At 37.4% G+C, this 22,462-nt stretch overlaps 5 protein-coding genes and 1 pseudogene across 10 annotated transcripts in view; 3 read left to right on the top strand and 3 right to left on the bottom strand.

The window, feature by feature from the left end:
* Nucleotides 1–176: 176 nt before the first annotated feature.
* On the bottom strand, nucleotides 177–6,597 carry LOC111802358 (uridine-cytidine kinase C-like). 2 transcript variants are annotated; one of them, XM_023686689.1, is made up of 13 exons: nucleotides 6,504–6,597; nucleotides 6,270–6,394; nucleotides 5,132–5,500; nucleotides 4,400–4,514; nucleotides 3,991–4,186; nucleotides 3,806–3,919; nucleotides 3,520–3,693; nucleotides 2,589–2,783; nucleotides 2,260–2,382; nucleotides 2,070–2,191; nucleotides 1,148–1,262; nucleotides 754–1,026; nucleotides 177–664 (listed from the first exon to the last, which is right to left on the bottom strand). In XM_023686689.1, the coding sequence occupies exons 3-13, from the start codon at nucleotides 5,466–5,468 to the stop codon at nucleotides 443–445; spliced, it is 1,986 nt and encodes a 661-aa protein (XP_023542457.1). In that variant the 5' UTR covers nucleotides 5,469–5,500; nucleotides 6,270–6,394; nucleotides 6,504–6,597; the 3' UTR covers nucleotides 177–442. The 2 variants fall into 2 exon arrangements, with proteins under 2 accessions (XP_023542457.1, XP_023542458.1); XM_023686690.1 differs by having other exon boundaries at nucleotides 6,270–6,410; nucleotides 6,504–6,591.
* Nucleotides 6,598–8,509: 1,912 nt separating this feature from the next.
* Nucleotides 8,510–13,104, bottom strand: LOC111801336 (peroxidase 11-like). Of its 4 annotated transcripts, XM_023685295.1 has the most exons (6): nucleotides 12,975–13,104; nucleotides 11,632–11,922; nucleotides 11,409–11,501; nucleotides 10,312–10,503; nucleotides 9,750–9,915; nucleotides 8,510–9,081 (listed from the first exon to the last, which is right to left on the bottom strand). In XM_023685295.1, exons 3-6 carry the CDS (start codon nucleotides 11,484–11,486, stop codon nucleotides 8,648–8,650), a joined length of 870 nt encoding a protein of 289 aa, XP_023541063.1. In that variant the 5' UTR covers nucleotides 11,487–11,501; nucleotides 11,632–11,922; nucleotides 12,975–13,104; the 3' UTR covers nucleotides 8,510–8,647. The 4 variants fall into 4 exon arrangements, with proteins under 4 accessions (XP_023541063.1, XP_023541060.1, XP_023541062.1 ...); XM_023685292.1 differs by having other exon boundaries at nucleotides 11,409–11,922; XM_023685294.1 differs by having other exon boundaries at nucleotides 11,409–11,721; nucleotides 12,975–13,058.
* LOC111801337 lies at nucleotides 12,630–14,035 on the top strand (annotated as a pseudogene).
* LOC111801338 lies at nucleotides 13,893–14,298 on the bottom strand. The gene has a single exon (XM_023685297.1). The coding sequence runs from the start codon at nucleotides 14,189–14,191 to the stop codon at nucleotides 14,048–14,050; it is 144 nt and encodes a 47-aa protein (XP_023541065.1). The 5' UTR covers nucleotides 14,192–14,298; the 3' UTR covers nucleotides 13,893–14,047.
* Nucleotides 14,299–16,795: 2,497 nt separating this feature from the next.
* On the top strand, nucleotides 16,796–18,914 carry LOC111802699 (basic leucine zipper 43-like). Its single transcript, XM_023687160.1, has one exon. It carries the CDS (start codon nucleotides 16,858–16,860, stop codon nucleotides 17,482–17,484), a length of 627 nt encoding a protein of 208 aa, XP_023542928.1. The 5' UTR covers nucleotides 16,796–16,857; the 3' UTR covers nucleotides 17,485–18,914.
* A 1,122-nt stretch (nucleotides 18,915–20,036) lies between these two features.
* The window catches only part of LOC111801417 (chaperonin 60 subunit beta 4, chloroplastic-like), a 6,432-nt gene continuing 4,006 nt past the window's right edge, over nucleotides 20,037–22,462 (top strand). For both annotated transcript variants that reach the window (XR_002816134.1, XM_023685412.1), the window contains exons 1-6: nucleotides 20,037–20,337; nucleotides 20,407–20,532; nucleotides 21,155–21,292; nucleotides 21,547–21,642; nucleotides 21,799–22,041; nucleotides 22,119–22,353. Coding sequence is in view for 1 of the 2 variants with exons in the window: in XM_023685412.1 (XP_023541180.1) it covers nucleotides 20,167–20,337; nucleotides 20,407–20,532; nucleotides 21,155–21,292; nucleotides 21,547–21,642; nucleotides 21,799–22,041; nucleotides 22,119–22,353 (1,009 nt within the window). In the remaining variant the exon portion in view is untranslated. The remainder of the gene's footprint in view (nucleotides 20,338–20,406; nucleotides 20,533–21,154; nucleotides 21,293–21,546; nucleotides 21,643–21,798; nucleotides 22,042–22,118; nucleotides 22,354–22,462) is intronic.

Raw genomic sequence — 22,462 nt, 5'->3', positions numbered from 1 at the left:
TAACAGATATTATCCACTCTGGTCCGTTACATATTGTCGTTAATCTCAAGGTTTAAAATGCGTCTACTAAGGAGAGGTTTCCACAGTCTTGCCCTCTCCAACTAATGCGAGTTCTTACAAAATATGAGCACAAATGAGCGTTAAGACATATATGGACCGAATGATTAGACGCGGTGGAATCACAAAGGAAAAGTTAAAGGTAGAGCATAACTTTCAATTCTAAAAGATAAAAATGTAGTTGAGATGTCTACCTATTACTGAAATGAATGTGGTTTATTACACCCTTCTCAAATAGAACTCAATGAGAACTGCCTCCAGTCTCAATCATTTGAATCAATCCATCGTCTTTCCCGCGTTGAAGGGTGAACGCTGCAACACAATTTGTGGAAACCCAACCACAGGATAATCATAAAAACATGAAAAGCTTCTAATAATCTCTGAATCAGTTACGACTTAAGCTCTTGTACAAGAAAATTCCTACACCTCCCACAGCTACAGTCAACAAGAGAGGAAGTCTTAGCGGCTCGGGATCAGGTAATATGGTTTTCTTCTTTGTTCTTACTTGACGGGATCGTTCCCCCGCGCTATCACGTTCCCGAAGAAGATTGCTAAGGCAATCTAATTGGTGCATAACTTGTCGTTGCCCCCTCACGATTCCTGATATCTAATCACAGATCGACAAGTTGGGGAAAGTCGTAAACATATATCTAATGGACAGGGATTGCAGAATGACAGCTGAGCTTAGCTATTTACCTCATCCATTAAAGGAGAATCCTTGGCCAACTGGGAGAAGGATGAAGAATTGGGTATAATGGAACCAGTCAAGGAGCCATTACCCAATCCAGAGACGAAACAAGAAGTCGGTACAGAACCGTTGCATGTTTCCGCTTGGAGATTCAGGTTGTGGTGGCTTGGAGAATTCGTCTTGAAGCTTAACTTTGAATTCAACTCCTCGATTCGAGTTGTGAACTCGTCCATTCGATCATTGAGTGATGAAATTTGTTCAGAAAGCTGAGTAATGGCTCCCTGTGCAATGGTTTAAAGAAATTAAAGTAAGACAAATTTGGAACTTAGGACAGATAATATGGATATCATGAGTATTCATCAGCAAGCCAAACAACACGGGGTATCGTGAACGTGGATCTACCTGGTTCGCAACCATTGCCGAAGACTCCGTGTTGCTGTCGACAAATCTTTGGTTGTTGGAAGCATATCCAGTCAGCTTCTTCTCCCTTTGGGTTGTATATGACTGAGATATGCCACTGCTCAATAGAAGTTTTGGCGAATTAGACATAGCAGTAAACATTTTTATGGATGGAGATTTGTTCTGATTGTGAACAAGTACTGATAGCTCAAAATGATTCCTTATGTTTCTACATGAAAATAATCTACGACTCCGAATCACCATCGGTCTTAAGCGTTCAAAAGCATTGAACGTGGATCCAAGTCTACCGGTAGCAGATGTTGTCCTCTTTGGGCTTTCCCTTTCGAGCTTCCCCCCAAGGTTTTTAAAACGCATCTGCTAGGGAGAGGTTTTCACACCCTCAAAAACATTGAACGTGAAGCTTAAGATTGTGTAACAGCCCAAGTCCACCGTTAGTAGATATTGTCCTCTTTGGGCTTTCCCTTTCGGGCTTCCCCTCAAGGTTTTTAAAACGCATCTGCTAGGGAGAGGTTTCCACACTCTTATAAAGAATGTTTCGTTCTCCTCCCACATCGATTGGAGAAGGGAACAAGTGCCAGCAAGAACGCTAGGCCCCGTGCATTTATTTTCTTAGACTTAGATTAGAATATGATGCTTTTAATTTAAATGTTTATTTACTTCATTTAGTATTTCCTTGTATCGTTTTAAAGATGTTTTCGAACACGCAAGTCCATGGCAGTATTTTGAGATGAAATTTATGTCTAACGAAGAAGTTTAAACGTTTATTTCCACATAGAAATGATTATGCTATGATGACGGTAGCGACTCTAGGTAAGTAGAAATCTAGGGTCATGTTAGAAAGTCGTGTCTGAGCCTTATGCCTGAAATGGCTTGTAAAACACTTGAACCACAAAAAACGTCTAACCTTTTGAGATTTCTATTTCTCAATGAAACTCTATCAGCGGAGGCTCTAGAGAGTGCTTCTATGGGGCTTGAAACTAGATCCTCGTCAAGACTGAGTTTAGACTTCAAATCATCTGGCAAGGCCTGTAGAATGATATGATCATGCCAAAGAATTGAATGCAAATAAATTAGATTGTAAGAAGATTTCATACCATGACTTCATTTACAAGCTTCTCCAGTTGAATCTGTTCAATGTACGTACGAGGAATGTAGGAACCATCCAAGCCGAGCTGCTCCGCTACATGTTTTACGACTAGCCGATCCTTACCTTGTACCTATTTCACCAAGACGTGAAAGGTTCGATATAAAATTCGCATACTACTCAGCAAATGGAGTGGGAAAAGGGAAGAATCAGATAATCATCAACAAGCAGAATGCTAGATTATTGAGAAGAACAAGAACAAAAAGGTGTAGAGCTATATGGCCAACTGGAATGAATATCAAGTATATATCACAACGAAATAACAATATGTTCGAGTACCTGAACGTTCTGGCGATTTAATTGTTCCAGCCAATCAATTTTGACACACACTCTGTGATCTGAGAATACATGGCTCTTTCTTTTAAGAATTGTTGCTATCGTGTATCCTAAGGCCATCAGCCCACCAAGAAGGCGCACACTGACCTCGAAAGTTATTCTCGGCGATATGATAAATGGATTGTCGGTAACCCATTCCTGTAACGTTCAATAAATGTTGTGTTCAGTTCTCATCAAAACAGAAAACATGAGATTGAAATGACACAAGGTTCTGATCTATGGGTTTGCACATTTTACGTTAACGACATCTAAACTATCTAGTTCGAGCACAGACAGGTCTACAGAACATCAATCATCGAACCCGAGCAGCATTAATTCACAGGCTTGGATGACGATCCCCGTAGATTTCATAATCAGCAAATCATAAATGCAATATATAATCTAACAAAATTAAAGAAGAACAATGCAACAGTTTCTCCTACAGCACCCTGATACATAGTTTCTCCTAGAGCATCCAATCAACTAATGTACCACAGATCGCTTTATGAACAAGAAGTATACTAAAGAGCTTCATGCATACGTAAAAATTCAGTCCGGACTGTATCAGGTAAACAGATGAAACAAAACGTTCTCTAAACTCATACACTTCGAAAATTAAAGTCGACTCCTGATACGGATATTAGCAAACCACTTTGGAGTGATGATAAGTAACTAGATAAAACCTAGAGTGCAAGCACCAGCTAATTAGATTAGCCATGTTAGAAAATTATGACACGAGCTAAGCACCATATACAACTTATTTTTTACGCATAAAAAGAGCAGAGGACTAGGAAAGTAATCCGAAAAGTTCGGCAACGTGGATGATAAAGATGCGACAATAAGTGTAGAACACTAAGATAAAGTCAAGAACACATGAGAGTACTCAGCTGACAACCTCAAACATGAGACTGTATTTTCCTTCTTTGTTGCGCATCCTTAGATATGATTGACAAGACTCGGGATCTTCACCTGGTGGCAACAGATATATGTCGTACGTCTGCTCTAAATGTTCTGTATGATCTTCAGATAAGACAGCCTTGATTTGATCCACTGTTATCTTTCTTGCTGACTACAAAGACAGTGCAAACAGGTTGTCAATGTAGAAAAAGACCCCAAGCAAAACGACATTTCGGTGATTCTCGTTACTAGTACCTAAAAAACTTAAGGGCCAAAAGAATAACCTTCAATATGTAAGTGGGACTTTGAAATCCTGTAAAGGGATTGAATTTGTTGATGATTTTTATATGTGCAGTTTCAAGATCCGGTTCGATAAAAGCCTTGTACATTGGATACACCTGCAGGAAAAATAGTTTACTTGAGAACTCTGAAGTTACTATAACAAAATGCTAAGCAGGAGAGAACAAACTGTTTCAGAAATTTGATGAATAATTTCTTCTGGTTCTTGGCCAGCACGTTGGATGTCACGTAACACCCGTTTCACAAGGTCAAAGTGAACTCCACCTCTAACAGAGACTCGAAGGTCCAACAGGGGCCGCAATCTTTCATTTAACGCATAAATTCCCTCGATGATCACAATCCTTGAGCTTGGAGCCTCAACTGTCCTGTAACGAAAGCAAAGGAGAACAAAATATTGTAAACGTGAGCCAGATTTTTTCTTCTTCCGAATTCTATCCTTTCATGAACGAACACGTAAGATATAACTACAAAGCCAACGATCAAATTCTTCACAAGTTCAAACGGGACCCTTTTGCCACTTAACTTATGCTACGTTTAATACTTAATAGTAAGCTGGTATATTGAAAAGATTAACCAACCTGTATCCAATTCTGGAACTAGATTTGAAATCATAAATAGGGACCTGAACTTCCTTCCCTGCTTTTAGATCTTGGACATTCTGGAGCAAGGTGTCGTAGTCAGTTAAGCGTGGATCTGTAATAAAACGTCAAGGAAACCGGTTAACGTTTTAACCATACATCCCAAATTAAACTTTCCAGCCCGTTTTGACCGATGAACAAGTAAATTTATACAAATAATGTCAAACAGCTGTGAATTTCAACTTGGGAGTATTGTCACAAGATAATCACCACTCATATTATCCAAGCATTATGTAATCTTAGACACCACTCCATTACAACTTGCTAGAATAATTCATTTTGGAAAGCAAAAAGCCCTTGCTACAATAAACTCTAACATGTATATCTTACACCAAAGATATTACCAGTTCTAGTCTCATTCCAAAATCACCAAAACTAATTGTTTCCACTCTACAAGGATTCTATTCTAGGTGCCGTTCTCATATCATAATCATGAAGTCGCACAAAATAGCATCCGTTTTACGGGAATGATTTCTCCGTAATGCATTTCAAACAGAATTCAATAACCTATGCCCAATTCAATCATTTGGCTAAGAAAACTAACATATATCTCGACAACGTTGACTAAACACTTGATGAACTTGTTAAGAATCAAGAGTTACTTAGAACAGCATTAATGAGGCATCTGCAGGATAGTTCACAAAAAACTGAAGAAACTACAGGTGATTTTACCATCAAAGTTGCCATCGACAATTCGACTTGCATCATTATAATCATCCATTGATATGATAGCAATACTGGGCATGAAGTTCATTATCTTTTCTGTGAAAACTGTTTTTCCAGCCCCAGAAGGACCAGCTAAACCAACCAATATAATTCCTTCATTCTTCTGTGCTAGCAGTTGGCAGGCACGAATAACTATGAAGAACCCTTTCTCAAATGACAAAGGATCTTGGATTGAAACAATTTCATAGCGATCCGAATCCTTTCTCTTAACCAATCTCACTTGATCTTTCAATAGACCTGCCCGTTTCTGATGAGATTCAGAACCAGAATGATCTTGAGCCATTAAACTGAGCTGCTACTTTCCTCACAAAAATGCTGCAAGATAAACAGATCTGTGAATGAACAAGAAAAAGATAGCAACCATGAACAATGATAGAATCAAACAGAATTGCAACAACAACCTATGAAATCAATCAATTATTAGTAGAAAACTGCTACATATTGATCTATGCGTATCAGATTTATGCAATAACAATGCAAGTTAAATGAACTAAGAGGGTACAATATGCTCAACTTCAAAATGACATTCCAGGACTCAATTACATTTTGCAACCACAGAACAATGATTGAGGCGAAATTCAGACAAATCTAACAAAACTTCCATGAAAATAAACGAAGAAGCTAAATACATTCAAAGGAAACAGAGCAATCAAGTAAAATCCAACCAAACACCTTATAAAATCACAATTAAACAACACTAACAAAAAACCCCCCTTCGAAATGACAAAAATACGACGAACAAATGACAATAAGAATCACCCAGAAAGCAAATTAACAAAAAAAAAACCACAAAAAATCGAGCACCCCAGAATAAAAAATTCAGAGAAGAAAGCGAGACCAATCACAGTGGCTCTGCTTTAACTAACAACCACCCATTTGACTACGACAGAATGTACACAAGTAACGGACTGGACAAAAGATGAAAGAAAAAGATAGAAAACGATTGGAAAACGAATCAACATCCATGAATCACGACAATGAAGATATCAATTCCGGAATTTACTAAAAGAAAGAGAGAGAGAGAGAGAGAGAAGATGAGATTGAAGCCAAAACCCCTTATGGCATTTGATTCGAAAGCACTCACCGATTGAGAGGGAGTTTTGTGATCACAATGGGTCACAAATGAGCACAGCCGCAGCTTAGATGGCTGCCCATTTCCATCATTGTAAGGTCGGTTATATAATGATTCCCTTTGCCTCTGGTTTCTTCCTACACAAAGAAGCAGCTAAAATTTATGGAATTTATATATTTATTAATATATATCTATATATATATATATATATATATATATATATATATATATATATATTCTGCTTACTTTCTCCTTTATTTGAGTTTTGGGAAGTGCGAATTCCAGAGAATCTGCAGACGCTCTTAAATGAAAATCGAGACAAGGACTTCAGAGAAGAGGAAAACTGGGAGAAATGGTATTTCTTTTTTAATTTATATATATATATATATATATTTTAGAATTTATTTTCAGTAATTTCTTCCATTATTAATTTTAAAATTCACAATTTTTTTTTCATAATTAATTAGTACAATTTTTATAAAAATATAGAGAGAAAAAAAAGTTTTTTTTAAAAAAAATTATAATTTAATGAAAATCTGATTCTAAATCTGAATTGTTACATATTTATTGATTCATCGTTCATCTTTTTTGTACGGGTTAGTGGCTGAAATCTCCAGCCCCGACTACGCAATTGAAATATTTGTGAAAAATAAAGGTAATATTATGACATAAATTTTTTAATAAATGGCAAAATTCTCGAGCATCATTATAACCCCGTCAATTATATCTATACGATAATATTAACTTTCGAAAGAAAAAATATAAATTTTTAAATAAATTGCAGAATTCTCGAGCATCATTATAATACTATCAATTATATATATAGGGTAATATTAACTTTCGAAAGAAAAAATATAAATTTTTAAATAATTGGCAGAACTCTCGAGCATCATTATAATCCCGTCAATTGTATATATAGGGTAATATTACATCTTTCGAAAGAATAAAAATATAAATTTTTAAATAAATTGTAGAATTCTCGAGCATCATTATAACCCCGTCAATTATATAAATAAAAGATAATATTACAATTTTTGAAAGAAAAAATATAACTTTTTAAATAAATGGCAGAATTCCCGAGCATCATTATAACCCCTTCAATTATATATAGGGTAATATTAGAATATAAATTTTTAAATAAATAGCATAATTCTCGAGCATCATTATAACTTCGTCAATTATATATATATATATATATATATATATATATATATATATATATTTATTGGGGAAAAAGTATAATTAGGGTTTAGGGTATGCAAGATATTCCTTTTATGCATTTTCAAATTTAATTTAGAAACAAAAAAAAATGTATTTAAATCATATGCTACCAAATATGGGAATTTTTTTGTTCATTAGAAATGGATTCCTTTTAAGATTCTTTTCTTGCCATAATTAGGGGAAGAAACACCTAAAATTGAATAAATAGAATCAAATTATTATGTATTTTTTAAATTAATTTTTGAATTATTTAGATATCTCGAGCCCTGTGCTCTTAATGTCGAACTAGAACGAGAGTTATGATGAGATCTGCGAATTATATCAAATTATCCTATCACCTGATCTCACATTGGTTGGAGAGAGAACGAAGCATTCCTTATATGTGAAAACCTCTCTCTAGTAGACGCGTTTTAAAACTGTGAGGTTGTCAACGATACGTAACGAGTCAAAGTGGACAATGTCTACTAGTAGCGGACTTGGACGGTTACAAACGGTAGCATAGCTAGTCACTGGATGATGCGTGCATTGATCGGAGTAGGGCTAGACCACGGACTTGGACTATTACAAATGGTATCAGAGTCAGTTGAACGATGTGATGTATTGGTCGGAGCAGGGCTAGACCTTATCCATAATAGACGCATTTTACAACCGTGAGACTGACGAAGATTGGTCGGAGTAGGGCTAGACCTCTCCATAGTAGACGCATTTTAAAACTGTGAGACTGACGAAGATTGGTCAGAGTAGGGCTAGACCCTCTAGACACACTTTAAAATCGTGAGACTGACGAAAATTGGTCAGGGTAGGGCTAAACCCTAAACCTGGACAGTTACAAGTAGTATAAGTGTCAGTCACCAGATGATGCGATGCGCTGATCGAAGTAAGGCTAGACCCTCTCCATAATAGGTGCGACTAACAAGGATTGGTCAGAGTAGGGCTAGACTTTCTCCATAGTAGACACGTTTTAAAACCACGAGGCTAATGGAGATACGTAATAGGTTAAAGCGAACAATATGAACTTCAAACTTTCGGAACATTTCATTATTCAAATCCAAGAATACAAAGATTTCTAAACTCCAAGAAACAAACCCAGAATTTCATACAATGTAAAGAACAGATAGCAATGTTAAAGAACAGATAGCAATTTCTTCATAGGAACACAAAAAATGATATCAAGTGTTGATAAACCTGCAGTTTGTTCTAACTTCCCCAGTGAAAAAGCTATCAGAATTAGTGATATTCCCCAACTTCACCATGGAATCAGAGAATTGCTGAAAGAAAGCAAGTGGTTCAGCAGCATATTTCTTCACCAGTGCTCTTGTTTCCATGCCAAGAAGGCTTGAATACAGTTCCTGGTCTGAGTTCATAAGCCCTTCTCCTCTCATCAGCATATGGAAATAGGAGTTGTCAAACACCTCTGGTGTCACATTGTCCATTGCTGTTATGTTGTTCTCTGCAGCTTTCCCAACTGGAGGGCAGATAGATCTCAACTTGTCGAGATACGACTTCGAGATCGGGTTGTTACCGTCGTTGGAAGTTGCTTCAAAATCCCCGTAAATCCTTTCTCTGAAATTCTCGCACCTCGCCATCCCGATCGTGTGCGCTCCTGAACGTGTTTAACATGGTATCAGAATATGACGAGAACTTTCTCGTGTTTTTACCACTTGCACTTTCAAAATAATGTCCGGTTAGTCTCTATACTTCAAAAAGACTATAATAAGTCACGAAGTTCGAGTTCCGTGTCTACATTGTCTCTACTGATAATTCCTTAAGTTTAATGTTCGAGTCTACCTAAAAGTGGCTATTTGTGAGATCCCACATCAATTGGAGAGAGGAACGAGTGCCCGCGAAAACGCTGGGCCACGAAAGGGGTGGATTGTGAGATCCCAGATCGATTGGAGAGACGAACGAGTGCCAACAAGGACTCTAGGCCTCGTAGGGAGTGGATTGTGAGATCTCACGTCGCTTTGGGAGGAGAATGAAACATTCTTTATAAGGGTGTGGAAACTTCTCCCTAGAAAACGCGTTTAAAAACCTTGAGGGGAAGCTCGAAAAAAACAATATCTGCTAGCGGTGGACTTGGGTCATTACACTATTATTCACGAAACTGAATGTTCAAGGATTTATTCGAAAGCTTTTCGAGGTACAACAAGTACATAAAGACAACCTCGAAAGCTTTATCGAGAAGCTAAACACACAGAACCCGAAAAACTCGAGAACGAAACTTATGATTTAACCTCAGAGTTCCCAAATCAAATTGTAATACTACAATACCTGATAGAGCTACCATGTCAGTGACAGAGAGACCCTGATAAAGAAACTTGGAGATGATACTCAGAAGCCCCTCATTGGCAGAGGGAAGATTTGTGTCTGCTAGTTCATAACCTGCAGTTGTGGAATCCATTCTTCCTAGAGGAACCTCCCAGTAAGGACCGCCCACCTGAAAAACAAGACATTCCAACATTTTCACACTTTGTTTCTATAACCGCCCAAGCCCAAGCCCACCGCTAGCTGATATTGTCCTCTTTGGGCTTTCCCTTTCGGGTTTTCCATCAAAACTTTTAAAACGCGTCTGCTAGGGAGAGGTTTTCACACCCTAATAAAGAATGTTTCGTTCTCCTCTTGGAAAAGGGAATGAGTGCCAGTGAGGACGTTGGGCCCTGAAGGGGGTGGATTGTGAGATCCCACATCGGTTGGAGAGGAGAACGAAGCATTCTTTATAAAAGTGTGGAAACCTCTCACTAGCAGACGGGTTTTAAAGGAAAAGCCGAAAGAGGACAATTTCAGGTAGCGGTGGGCTTGGACGGTTACGTAAAGAATTTGAGCTAATAGTTACCAGAATGACTGCATCCCTGGCTGCAATAGTGAGTATGTCTGCACAAGAAACAATCCCTGGACATTCAGATTCAAGGCTATTCTTTATCCTGTCAATGATTCTAAAGCCTTTCAAGGAGTGAATGTTGGTGGAAGCCTTTTTCTCTCCCTGCAACGTTATCGTGTCGTCCAGCAGAACCGACCCGTCACACCCCTATTTCAAATTCTAACAATTAGTTCGATTTGCACAACTATCTTGATTAAAAGCCAAGTAAGACCGTCAAAGTCCACCGCTAATAAATATTGTTCGCTGTGGCTTGTTACATATCGTCATCAGCCTCACGGTTCTAAAACGTATCTGCTAGGGAGATGTTTCCACACCCTTATAAGGAATGTTTCATTCCCCTCTCCAACCGACGTGGGATCTCACAATCCACCCCCCCTTGGAGGCCTAGCGTCCTCGCTGACACATCGCCCGGTGTCTGGCTTTAATACCATTTGTAATAGCCCAAACCCACCGCTAGCAAATGTTGTCCGCTTTGACCCGTTACGTATCGCCGTTAGCCTCACAGTTTTAAAACGCATCTACTAAGAAGAGGTTTCCACACCATTATAAGGAATGTTTCGTTCCCCTCTCCAACCGATGTGGGATCTCACAATCCACCTCCCTTGGGAGCCCAACATCCTTGCTAGCAACACCGCCCCGTATCTATCTCTAATACCATTTATAACAGCCCAAGCCCACCTACCATCAGCCTCACAGTTTCAAAACGTGTCTACTAGGGAGAGGTTTCCACACCCTTATAAGGAATGCTTCATTCCCCTCTCTAACCAATGTAAGATCACACCGTTACTTACCAAGGACAGAGTCCTTCAGTAACGTTTACGTAATCGTTCTTTACGTATCCTTTACCATCAGCAAGAAACATTTCTAATATCATACATAAACAACAAAATCAAGTCTCTTATTTCCTTTTTCCGTGCTTCAAAAACGAAACAAAAACATTATCAAACACGCCCGGATCGAAGTAGCTAAGTTTTACTCAAGAGTTGATCAAAACATGATGAGCATCATAAAGATGAAAGCAATACAAAAGTGAATAGAAAGAGGAGAAGAACCTGAACAAAGCAGTCATGGAAGTGCAAGCGGACAACAAAAGCTGCATTGCGTGGGTCAGAAAGCACTGCACACTCCATCTCTTTCCTCACAACCTGCAACACAGTGGGACAAGTTTTGGCATAGTAATCCAACGTCAAGCTGTGGCTCACAGACAAGAAACCACAAAGCCCCATCAGCCCATAAACAAGGCAAGGGGAGAGATTTGAGATACCCATCTTTTACCACTCATTTCTTCAATGCCCTTGCATCAAGCTTTTTAAAGGCACCACTTTCAGTTTTGGCTGCTTTCTTGCAGGGCTGCATTTGAGTGTTCTGAATGGACAGTTCATGAGGTCAAGAGTGGATGCAACTAATATTGGTCTGGTTGTTGGGTCTTCCCAAACGAAACCCAAAAAAGAACAGGGAGAAGGGACAGACAGAGAGAGTGTTAAGGTAAGCTAGAACAAACCGTTGTTCGGTCATAATATATGTCTTAACTAGCTAAAACAAGGCTCGTTCTTTCTCGGAACGATCCTGTAAAGAGGTAGAAAAATTCATCAAAAGTTCGAAATTCTCAATTTCTAGAACAGGTGTAAGCGTGGGGGTTTAGAGTTCATAGCTGAACAAGAAAACATCAAATAAATGGATCAAAAATCAAACAACACCTTGGAATGAATTATAGCATTGAATTTTTCTCCAATGCTTTAGAGTTGTTGAGAAAAATATTACATTTCAAATTTGGAAGGATTTTTATAATAACTTCTATGAACTTTTTTCTCGTTTTTGCTTAAAATATATTTTGATTTCAACTGTTTTCACTTTGTTTTTTCTATAAAGTTTCAAAAACAGAAGTATAAATTTTAGATGATGACTACTTGTTAAAATTACTTTTGTTTTCAATTTTTTTTTAAACTCTACCTTTTGAAATTTAATTTTAAAATGTGATAAAAACTTTAATAAATATAATATTTTTGGTAATATACTCAATTTATTTTTATTAAATTAAAATTTGTATAACAATATATTATAAATTATATGATGTTACAAAATAATAGTTATATAAAATTTATAACTAAAAACAATATGCTCATAAATAAATTAATTAATTAATATCATATACTATAGAACACATATTAAACAATTATTTAAATTAAAATTAATTTTCTACATATACTATCAAGCTAAATTACCTATTATGTGTACCTAAAATTTATTAAAACCACGTGATCTTTAAATTTTGGGAACAAAAAATTGCTTATTTTACTTTCTGATAACGTACAACCTTATACCGTCTATGTGAGAAGGACGGTGGAAAAAAATGGCATGATTGTACATTTTTCAACCTCTTTCTTATGTGTCTAATTGATTATGCTCGTATTGTCATTTTGAACTTGAAAACGATTGAAAGTTAAGTTCTTATGCCCTCATGCTCGAGATTTATCGGGTCTAATGTGAACTATGAAAATTTGAATGTCTAACACGAAGTATTAATTAAAACAAAGATTGGGTATCAATTATTTTGAATTAAAAGTAAAATCAAACGTTAAATTAACTTTCCCTAATGACTCACTCACAGGCATGCGTACCATTGTTTGAGATTCGTAGGGGCATTATTTTGCAGTCGGCAAAATTCTGGTTTCCACGTCCGATAGGAAAAGGCCCAATAATCCGTGGAAAAGTAGGCCCAGTCGCCGCCGCCGCCGCCCGCACTCCGACATCCAGACGACTGCTCTGGATCTCAACTACGAAGCCTCCGTTGCCACCATAGCTTCCAAGCCTCTCTCTTAATACAACACACTCCCATGTCGTCCCTTAGACCAGCCGAACAATTTCAGTTTCAGATACCCTTCACTTCTCCCTATGCTACTCCCTGGCATCATCTCCGCCTCTTTCTCCTGCTCCGTTCGTCTCTGTAACCCGAACAGCGCGCATCCTCGGAACGTCGCTGTCTCCGCCCAATCCTCGCCGGTCAATGCTAGCTACAGCGTCTCTGACAAGGACCTCGAATCCCGAGGCTTCGTCCTCAACCTCGACCTAACTAACTCGGTCTTCGCTGCCGTTGGATTCCACAAACGCGATCCGGATAAGATCAAGATTGCGTTGGAGCACACGGACGCGTTGCTCTGGATCCAATACAGTAAAATGTAGCGGCCAGTGGCGACGGCGTGTTCGACGCGATTGTTTGGGATGTGGTGATGGATCCTTCCTTCCAAGGGCTTGGTTTGGGAAAGGCTGTGATCGAGAGGATTATCGAGGACTTACAGTGTAAAGGCATTTTAAATATCGCATTGAAATCGGAGCCTCGCGTGCTAGGGTTCTACAGACCTCTAGGTTTCGTCGCGGATCGAGATGCGATCCGCGGAATGGCGTATTCGAGAAAGAAAAAGAAAAATCAAATACAGAAATGCTCAAATCCAACAGCGTCCGATTCAACCACAGTATTTAATTTCCAAAGCGTTCGATCTTTTCCAGGTGAAATTCGAGAAGAGGAAAAAAGCAATAAATCAAGTCAACTTTCCATTTCTATTACCATTGAGATCAAAATTTTCTCCAGGATTCGGATCAAACAGACGACGAAAGAATCAGAACACGATTCCGATTCGAGATTAGGATGAAAAACAAGAATAGCAAAAGAGCATACCTCCGATCGAACGCCGGATTAGGAAACATCCTTAGTACTGTGCAAGAAAGCGGCAGAGCAAAGAATGGTAGCAATAAGAGCAAAAATCCCCAAACCTATGACGAGAGAAACTCCGGCGACGAACAAATCCAATAGGCCTTGAATGCTCAAACTGATCAGCATCTTCTTCTTCAACTTGCTATTCTGCGTGCAAGAGTAAAAATCGAAACGCAAACGGCCATGGCCATTAACAGATGCAGAGGCAGCAAAATTACGACACGCCTCACTGCTCTGCGATGGAAATCACCGTACAACGTGGCGACTTCTGTGAAATTGTACATATGGATGCCTTTCTGCGTGTTTCTCTCTTGGATATGGTTCTTTCGTGAATTATTAATTATTTAATTATTTAATTTGCTTTATTTTCCTCCAGGAAAATTCATTTTTCCTTTAATTTTAATTTATTCTTTAAATCAATTTTAATATTAGTCTTTTAAATTTTATGGAATGAAAAGGAATATTAAAAAAAAAAAAAAAAAACTACTAATTAATAATAAATATTTATTAAAATGATCATATATAATTTTATTGCTAGTTATATAAAATAACCATTGCGTTGGAAGATCTATCTCGTGTCTGGTACTGCACGGTTCCACTCTACAAGAACTGTGTGTGTGTTGTGGAATACGTGTTCAAAGAAGATTGCTTACAAATATCATTAGCCACTGAATTGAAAGATCTATCTCGTGTCTGGTACTGTACGATTCTACTTTGCAAGAACTTCGAACTTCTTATGTAGTTTCAAATACAACTTGTAATCTTCTGAGCTACAGGCCCCATCCTATCGAACCCGTAGCTTCTGGTTAGGAATGGGCGGACCACCAAGCCTTGCAAAAGCAGGGGGTTGGCCCGGTTCAATGGCCCCAGGTCACTTCTCGAAAACAAGAGCTAAGGGTTCACCCAAAAAGGTCAATAGAAAAAATATTTATATATAATTTGAATGACTTAATCTAAGGGTATAAATTATTATAAAATAATGGTTAAAATTTCAAAATACCTTAAATTTCGAGGTAAAATTCACATTATAAAAAATTATATTTTCAACTATAAAATTAAATTATATAAATGTGAAATTAAAGCATGTAACTAATACATTATTCGATAAATTATGTTTAAATTAACGTAAATTTATAACTAATTAATGAAGGACATAATAATATGAATTATATTTAATCCATATAAATATACTATGGGTCCCTAAGGAGGCGTAAGGAAGTAAGGAAAGGTGGCCAAGCCGACCACTTTCGAGAGAAACGGAAGCCATGCGGGGGGAGATGTAATTGATGTTGAAATTGAAGTACGCTTGTCTTGATTTTGTTCGTCCAAATCCGAGAAGCAATTGATTAGAACAATGGAGTTGGAAGCTGATTTTGCAAACAAAAAAGACATCGATTAAATTAGTTCATCTTTATTTCAGAACTACCGACCTTCAATTCAGTTCTTCTTCTTACATCTGGATTCGATGTGACACTGTACTTTAATCCTCCTCCCACGCTCTCATCCACTCCATCGGGCATCGCCTAAACCAAGCAAAAAGGAGGGAAAGAAGGTACGGATTATTAGAATTATGCTGTTTATCTTTCTTCGAATTCGAATATTCTAGTGATTGGAAGGAAAAAAGTTTGGTGAGACTTGTTAATTGCTGTCGACTTTTTGATCTAATCCTGTAGTAAATTAATTTGCAAGTGGATTTCAAGTCGAAGAGGCGAAAAGAAGAGGAAACATTAATTTAAAGCATATGTGATTAATTTATTGTTAGAACCATGGGAAAGCTTGACTTCGGTGTGCTATGGCGGACACTTGGTGGAGTCGTGTGCTTAAATAATCATTTGGATAACATTGGGGGTTATGACATTAGGAGCAATTTTCTGTTCCTTTTGGAGTTTCTTGGCTTTTTTGCTTTAATTAGGATAAATGGGTGGATAGGAAGAAGATTGACGCGACTTTTTGATCTAAGTGTTTTTTTTATTGGGTTGGTATACGGTGCAGCAATTCTGCTTTTCAACGTCTAAGTTTAGGACAAGGTTTGGAGTTTCTTGAATGACGCATGCAAGTGAATGAAACAAAAAGGGAAAATGAAACCATAGCCTATCAATTTGAATGGAATGGTAGCCACTTGCCAACGCCAAGCCAGATTTTTGGTATGGTTGTGCTTCACAGCCAAGGTGTTTGATGAAATGCTTCAGAGAAAGAGCTGCTGCAGCGATTTAGGTAAATGATGTGAACAACCTAATTGGGTCCCTCCAACCCAATATTTCAGTGCTTAATGAGTCATCAGACTTCTAATTAAGTTGGTAATTAGAACTTGAGAGTTTGCCTTTTTGTGTTAACCTTCATTACGTCATTGATTCAGAAGGTGTTATTGGCTGCTTCAGTTCAATGCATTATGCTTCTGTAGTCTGGTGGTGGGAGTTCTTTAGGTAAAGTTCTAGCCTGAGTTTGACTTTAACGCCATTACTCTTTGTTTTAACCTTTGAATTCTTTCACCTTTGACATGATTTCATCCGTCACCACTTATGAGCATATATGTATCTGTGCCTGCGCGTGTTTATATCACATTAGATGCATATCAAGCTGTACACTGATAGGGTCATTACAATCATGTGTTTAAGCCTTATGCTCATGTAAATTTCCCAAGAACTGTAGCTTTACTTTGCTAAATTGGCCCACTTTTCCAACTTTATCATCCTATAAAAACCCATCATTTCTCCTGCTCTTATCACTGACCTCTCCATCAGCAATCTTCTAGACAAACCCCCTGAAGCCACTATCAACAAAAGTTTTCAAACATGGTTCCAGCTGAAATGACTGGCATCCAGTTTTTTCCATCTGAAAACGCTTTTCAAATTCCTTCAAATATTGGCATGATCCAGGACAGCTTTCAGACCTTCCATCATTTGAATGACTTTCTAGGAAACCAACCAATGTCTCAGGTCCCTCATCCTGGCCTTGAATTCCTTGCACAATCCTTAAGTTTTAGCTACAACTCAACATCTGATGAAGCCGAGGAACAACAGAAAAGTATTATTGATGAGAGAAAGCAAAGGAGAATGATTTCTAATAGAGAATCAGCTCGTAGATCACGGATGAGAAAACAGAAACACCTTGATGAGCTTTGGTCTCAGGTGCTTAGGCTTCGCTCTGAGAACCATGAGCTGGTGGACAAGTTGAACCACATATCTGATTGCCACGAAAAGCTTCTTCTGGAGAATGCCAAGCTGAAGGAGGAAGCCTCTGATCTTCGTCAGATGCTCAGTCACCTGCAAATTGGCAGACCTTACACTCCTTGCTTGAGTGACCTTGAAGATATTCCCAGCAACACTGTACATCTCAGAGCTGAATCTTCATCATGCCAGTCCATCGCCAACTCCATGGATAACCTACTCTTCATGGAGGATAAATCTTTAACTTTCTAAACATCTAGTTCTTTTTATCTAGTTTTGTTATTAGTCATCAGTCTTTGCTTTGAGCTTGTATGAGATCAGTAGTAGAATAAGATTGTTTTGGCTTTCAACCAGAGGTTGAATCCGGAGTTTTCTCACTACCTGTTAAAATTAGCATTCATGAAACGAATTTCTCTCTGCCCGCCGCATATACAGAATGAAGCTGGAGAAGCAAAGTACCTGAAAATGATATATTCATATTGGATCATGAGTGCCTGATTCATAACTTCATCATTTTCTTTTAAACCCCACCAGCTTACATCATTAAAGCTCCACAAAGGAGAGAAATGGATAGGAAACGGGAAACAATTTAACAGAGGAAGTAAGATTTTTGTCCAGTGAGCTAAGTGTATGGAGTAAAAACAACCAAAGTTCTGCACAGAATAGGAGGGGCACAATAGGACAAGCCATGGTGGAGGTGCTGCTGTTAGTGGCTCATCATTGAAATGAATACCATAAGATGCCAAACTTTTGAAAATGGTATCCACTAATACAAAATACCCTATTACCTTGCTATCTCTCTTTTGTCTATTATGGTAAGCTGATTCAAACAATCAAGCTTAACAGTTCGTATCTATATACTGTTCAATCAGGCAGAAATCTCAGAGAAAGGTATTTGACTCTCTCTCTCTCTCTCTCTCTCGTTAATGCATTAGAATTTGTTGCATAACTTTGGTGTTATAAACTGAATCATCTCAGGCTGCACTGTTCTCAACCATTAGAAATTGTCTGCAACAGGGGTGATGTAACGGCCCAAGCCTATCGCTAGCAGATATTGTCTTCTTTGAGCTTTTCCTTTCGAGTTTTCCCTCAAGGTTTTTAAAACGTGTCTTCTGTGGAGAGGTTTCTACACCCTTACAAAGAATGATTCGTTCTCCTCCTCAACCGATGTAGAATCTCACAGGTGACGTTTCAGGTGGTGGCTTTAACATTGACAATTGCTGTTGCATATCCTGTGCTGCCGAGGTACACCATTAAACTCTCTGTACTTTACTGTCATCCAAAAAGCCATCTGCTGTGAAATTTTCTTTCCCTTTGTCTGAATCTGCATACTTGGAACAATTTGTGGGATTTGGATTGGGAAATCCTTTCTCAACCTATTCAACCACTTTCTAAAAATGGAGGCTTTTTCCTTGCTGCTGCTATGTGGAGTGTGAGGCCGATCAGATCCTAAAGCAAAATAGATCTGGTTAATGGATAAGGACCCGACATTATGATCATACTTGTTGACATATAGGTATCCTAATGCATTATTTATTGCCTGCAAATTTTGTACTTGTTCTGTATATTTACTTTGGGAATACTTTTTTCTTTTATCTCTGTTGAGACAGGAATTAAAAACTTTACCTTGTAGAAGATATACTTGAACTATGTTGAGATTATCCAATTTAATGTTTTTGTGAGATTCATCGTATTCCATAGTTCCTTCTGTTGGTAACGACACTATTGAGTGCCCCGGTTCATGGTATTCCATAGTTATTTCTATTGGCAACGACACTATTGAGTGCCTCTAATCAGGGTCGTAGATCGAGTTCTAACTTAAGGTTACCACCTTGATCCATTTGGCTACATCCGCCCCTATCCCGCACAAAGCTTCAACTGCTTTCAATTGCTTGAAAATTTTGTATTAGGTTATGGAGCTTATTGGGTAAACATTGTTCTTGCCTCAAAGAAAATATGTTTTTTTCTCCTTTTTAATCAATTCTAAATGCACTTTTCTTGATATGTTTGAAACTACATTTTTCTAATAAATTCCGAAATCTAGAAAATGTTACCAAAGAATATTTAAAAAAAGGTTCTCAATTTTTTTTTTTTTTAGTAATTTAATGTGTCGTAGGGTCAAATAAATAAGTGTCTTGAGGAATATTAATATTAAGTTGCTTTAAAATATTTTTTAAGACTAAATTTATTAAAAATACCCTTAATTTTACTTTTTTTTTTTTTTTTAATATTTCTAAAATTTCAAAAAATTGATACCCTTAAACTTAAAATAATAATAAGAATAATAATAATCTAAAAAAATATCTTTATATTAAAAAAAAAAAAAAAACTTCAAAAATATATTTAAACTTTCATAAAACTTTAAAAAATAATAATTTTCAAAATGGTTTAAAAAGTAGACTTTAAGTTTTAAAAAAAATTTATTAATACCCAAAAATATTCATGAACATATCTCAATTCATATATTCATAATAATAAATTTTTTGAATTTTTTTTACATAAAAGGACTGTATTAATGCTATTTTTAAAATTTCATAAGTATTTTCTAAACCTAAACCTAATATTGGAGATACTTTTCAACCTTTTAAAAAGTTAAAAGGGTATTAATAAAAAATTTTAAAATTTAAATATATATTTGAAATATTATTGAAATAAAAAAGAAGTTAAAATATTATTGAGAATTTTGAAAGGTTAAATAAATTTTTTACGGGCGTTAAATTAAATGATGACGCATTATGTCCATGGATATGTAGTTTACCGTTAAATAGCGGACTGAATCGCGCCAAACAAACCCCTCCAGATATTTCCCGCTTGGCTATTCCACAGACATATCTTCTTCCTTATCCTCCAATCGAAATGTTAATTCCATAATCCGCCATTGGAGCTTATCTTCATCCTTCACTTCCATGCTTTTGTTCTGCGGATTGCACAGCCATGGCGTCTTCCCCCACTCCCATCTCTCCACTATCTTTCCCCAATCGGAGATCAAAACCAAAACCAAACAAACCGCCTCCTTCATTGCCTCCGCCGTGGAAACCCAGCCCCAAATCTATGCCCAAGGAGATTTACTTCAACCGCGATGGCTCTGCCTTGAAAAAGCTTCAGGTTACGCCCTCGGACGAGGCCCTGGTTTATCTTTGCTCGACAACTGATTTGTTTGATTTTGTTGAGCAGGTCGGTGTTGATTTGGTGGCGGAGTTGGTCGGTGTTACGTTAGGGCCGAAGGGGAGGAATGTAGTGCTTCAAAGCAAATATGGTCCGCCTAAGATCGTCAACGACGGGGAAACTGTCCTCAAAGAGGTATTTGTGGTATTCTTTTCGTATTTTGGTTAAGGTTTTTCGCATTTGTTATTACGGCATCTGTAAATGAAATACTCGATCGATTGCGGAATAATTCCATCTAATCCATGTCTATTGCTAAAAAATTAGAAAGTTATGTGGTTAGGAAACATAATTAGATAAATTCTTTTGATACCATATTATATTTCAGTCGACAATGAATTTCAGTAAAGCTATACTGTTCCTTATAAATTGAAATGGTTTGTGATGATAAGTTTCTTTATCATATTACTTTTGGATTAGAGATAAAAGAACAAGAAATTCGTTCCGAAATCATCTTGTATAAGATCTACCACGGGAGATTGGTCACTGCTGCAATTTCTCTGTAATTCACTAGTTGGTTTGTGAATTTGCATCCATTTTTCTTGCCTTACTTTTGGAATTCATTTTACAGCAACACTGTGTCCTATTTTATTAACTACAATCCCACCCTGCAATGTTATGCATTTTCTAGCTGCATACATTGCTATTATGAAAACTTGATTCAGCATGTCTTGGCTTATAAATAATTACACAAGTACTTAATCAAGGTCGTCTATCTTTTTGACATTTGATAATTATCTGGTTGGAAAATGTTCTTTAGATTGAATTGGAAGACCGTTTAGAGAACGTTGGGGTGAAATTGGTAAGACAAGCTGGTGCAAAAACAAATGACCTTGCTGGTGATGGTTCCACTACATCTGTCGTTCTTGCCCAGGGATTAATTGCTGAGGGTATGAAGGTAGCTATGGAGTCCCATGAATGAATATCAACCATTTAGAACAACTGCTGTTATGTGGATCATGGAATACCATGTCCACCTAAGATTTTAACTTTTAAGAAACCTTTCATTAACTTTTGATTAAGAAACTTTTCATCAACTTTTCATTAACTTTTGTATTATGAAAGGATAACAAAATATTAATACCTTTTTTTTCTCCCCTCAGTTAATTTCCTGGCCAATTTGAAGTACTGATCATAGAATGCACTTAATAGGTTATTTCATCTGGCATGAGTCCTGTTCAAATTGCACGTGGGATTGAGAAGACTGCAAATGCACTAGTTTCTGAGCTGAAATTGATGTCAAGAGAGGTAAGCATGGTTATGCTTCTTTCAGTGTGGAAGGTTCAAAACCCTGAGACGTGCTTCATAGTGAATGAAAGGAAAAGAATATCAATAGCCGCAAGTGGTAGTCTAATAACTCTTTGTCAGTGATTTTTTCAACTGCTACATATTTCAAATTTGCAGGTTGAAGATCATGAGATCGCACATGTTGCTGCAGTTAGTGCAGGGAATGATTATGCTGTGGGAAATATGATTTCAGATGCCTTACGTCAAGTTGGAAGGAAAGGAGTCGTCCAAATTGAAAAGGGGAAGAGTGTCGATAACAGTCTGCAAATTGTTGAAGGGATGCAATTTGATTCTGGATATTTGTCTCCGTACTTTGTTACTGATAGACAGAAGATGATAGTAGAATTTCATGATTGCAAGGTAGCAACCAGACTTTAAGTAATATGTTTTCTTTTTATAAAAGAGTAATCCTTGAAAATGGGGATTTTTGGTTGCAGTTACTGTTGGTCGACAAAAAAATCTCAGATCCAAAGGAGATGTTTAAAATATTGGACAGTGCAGTGAAAGAGAAGTATCCAATTGTGATCTTGGCAGAGGGCATTGAGCAGGCAGCTTTGGCTCCAGTAATTAGGAATAAACTTAGAGGTGTGCTGAAGGCAGCTGCTGTCAAGGCTCCTGCCTTTGGCGAACGCAAGAGTCACTACTTAGATGACATAGCGACCCTAACTGGAGGTAGAAGATTATTCGAAAAAGAGTTTTAGAGTCCTTGTTGTGCTTTGCCCATCTCTCATAATCTTCTGAGACCATTTATATACCGAAAAGGAAAGAGAAGACCCCCCCC

The sequence above is a fragment of the Cucurbita pepo genome, chromosome LG09 (assembly GCF_002806865.2).
Source record: "Cucurbita pepo subsp. pepo cultivar mu-cu-16 chromosome LG09, ASM280686v2, whole genome shotgun sequence".
Lineage (NCBI taxonomy): Eukaryota > Viridiplantae > Streptophyta > Magnoliopsida > Cucurbitales > Cucurbitaceae > Cucurbita > Cucurbita pepo.
This window is presented reverse-complemented; position numbering and strand designations above follow the sequence as displayed.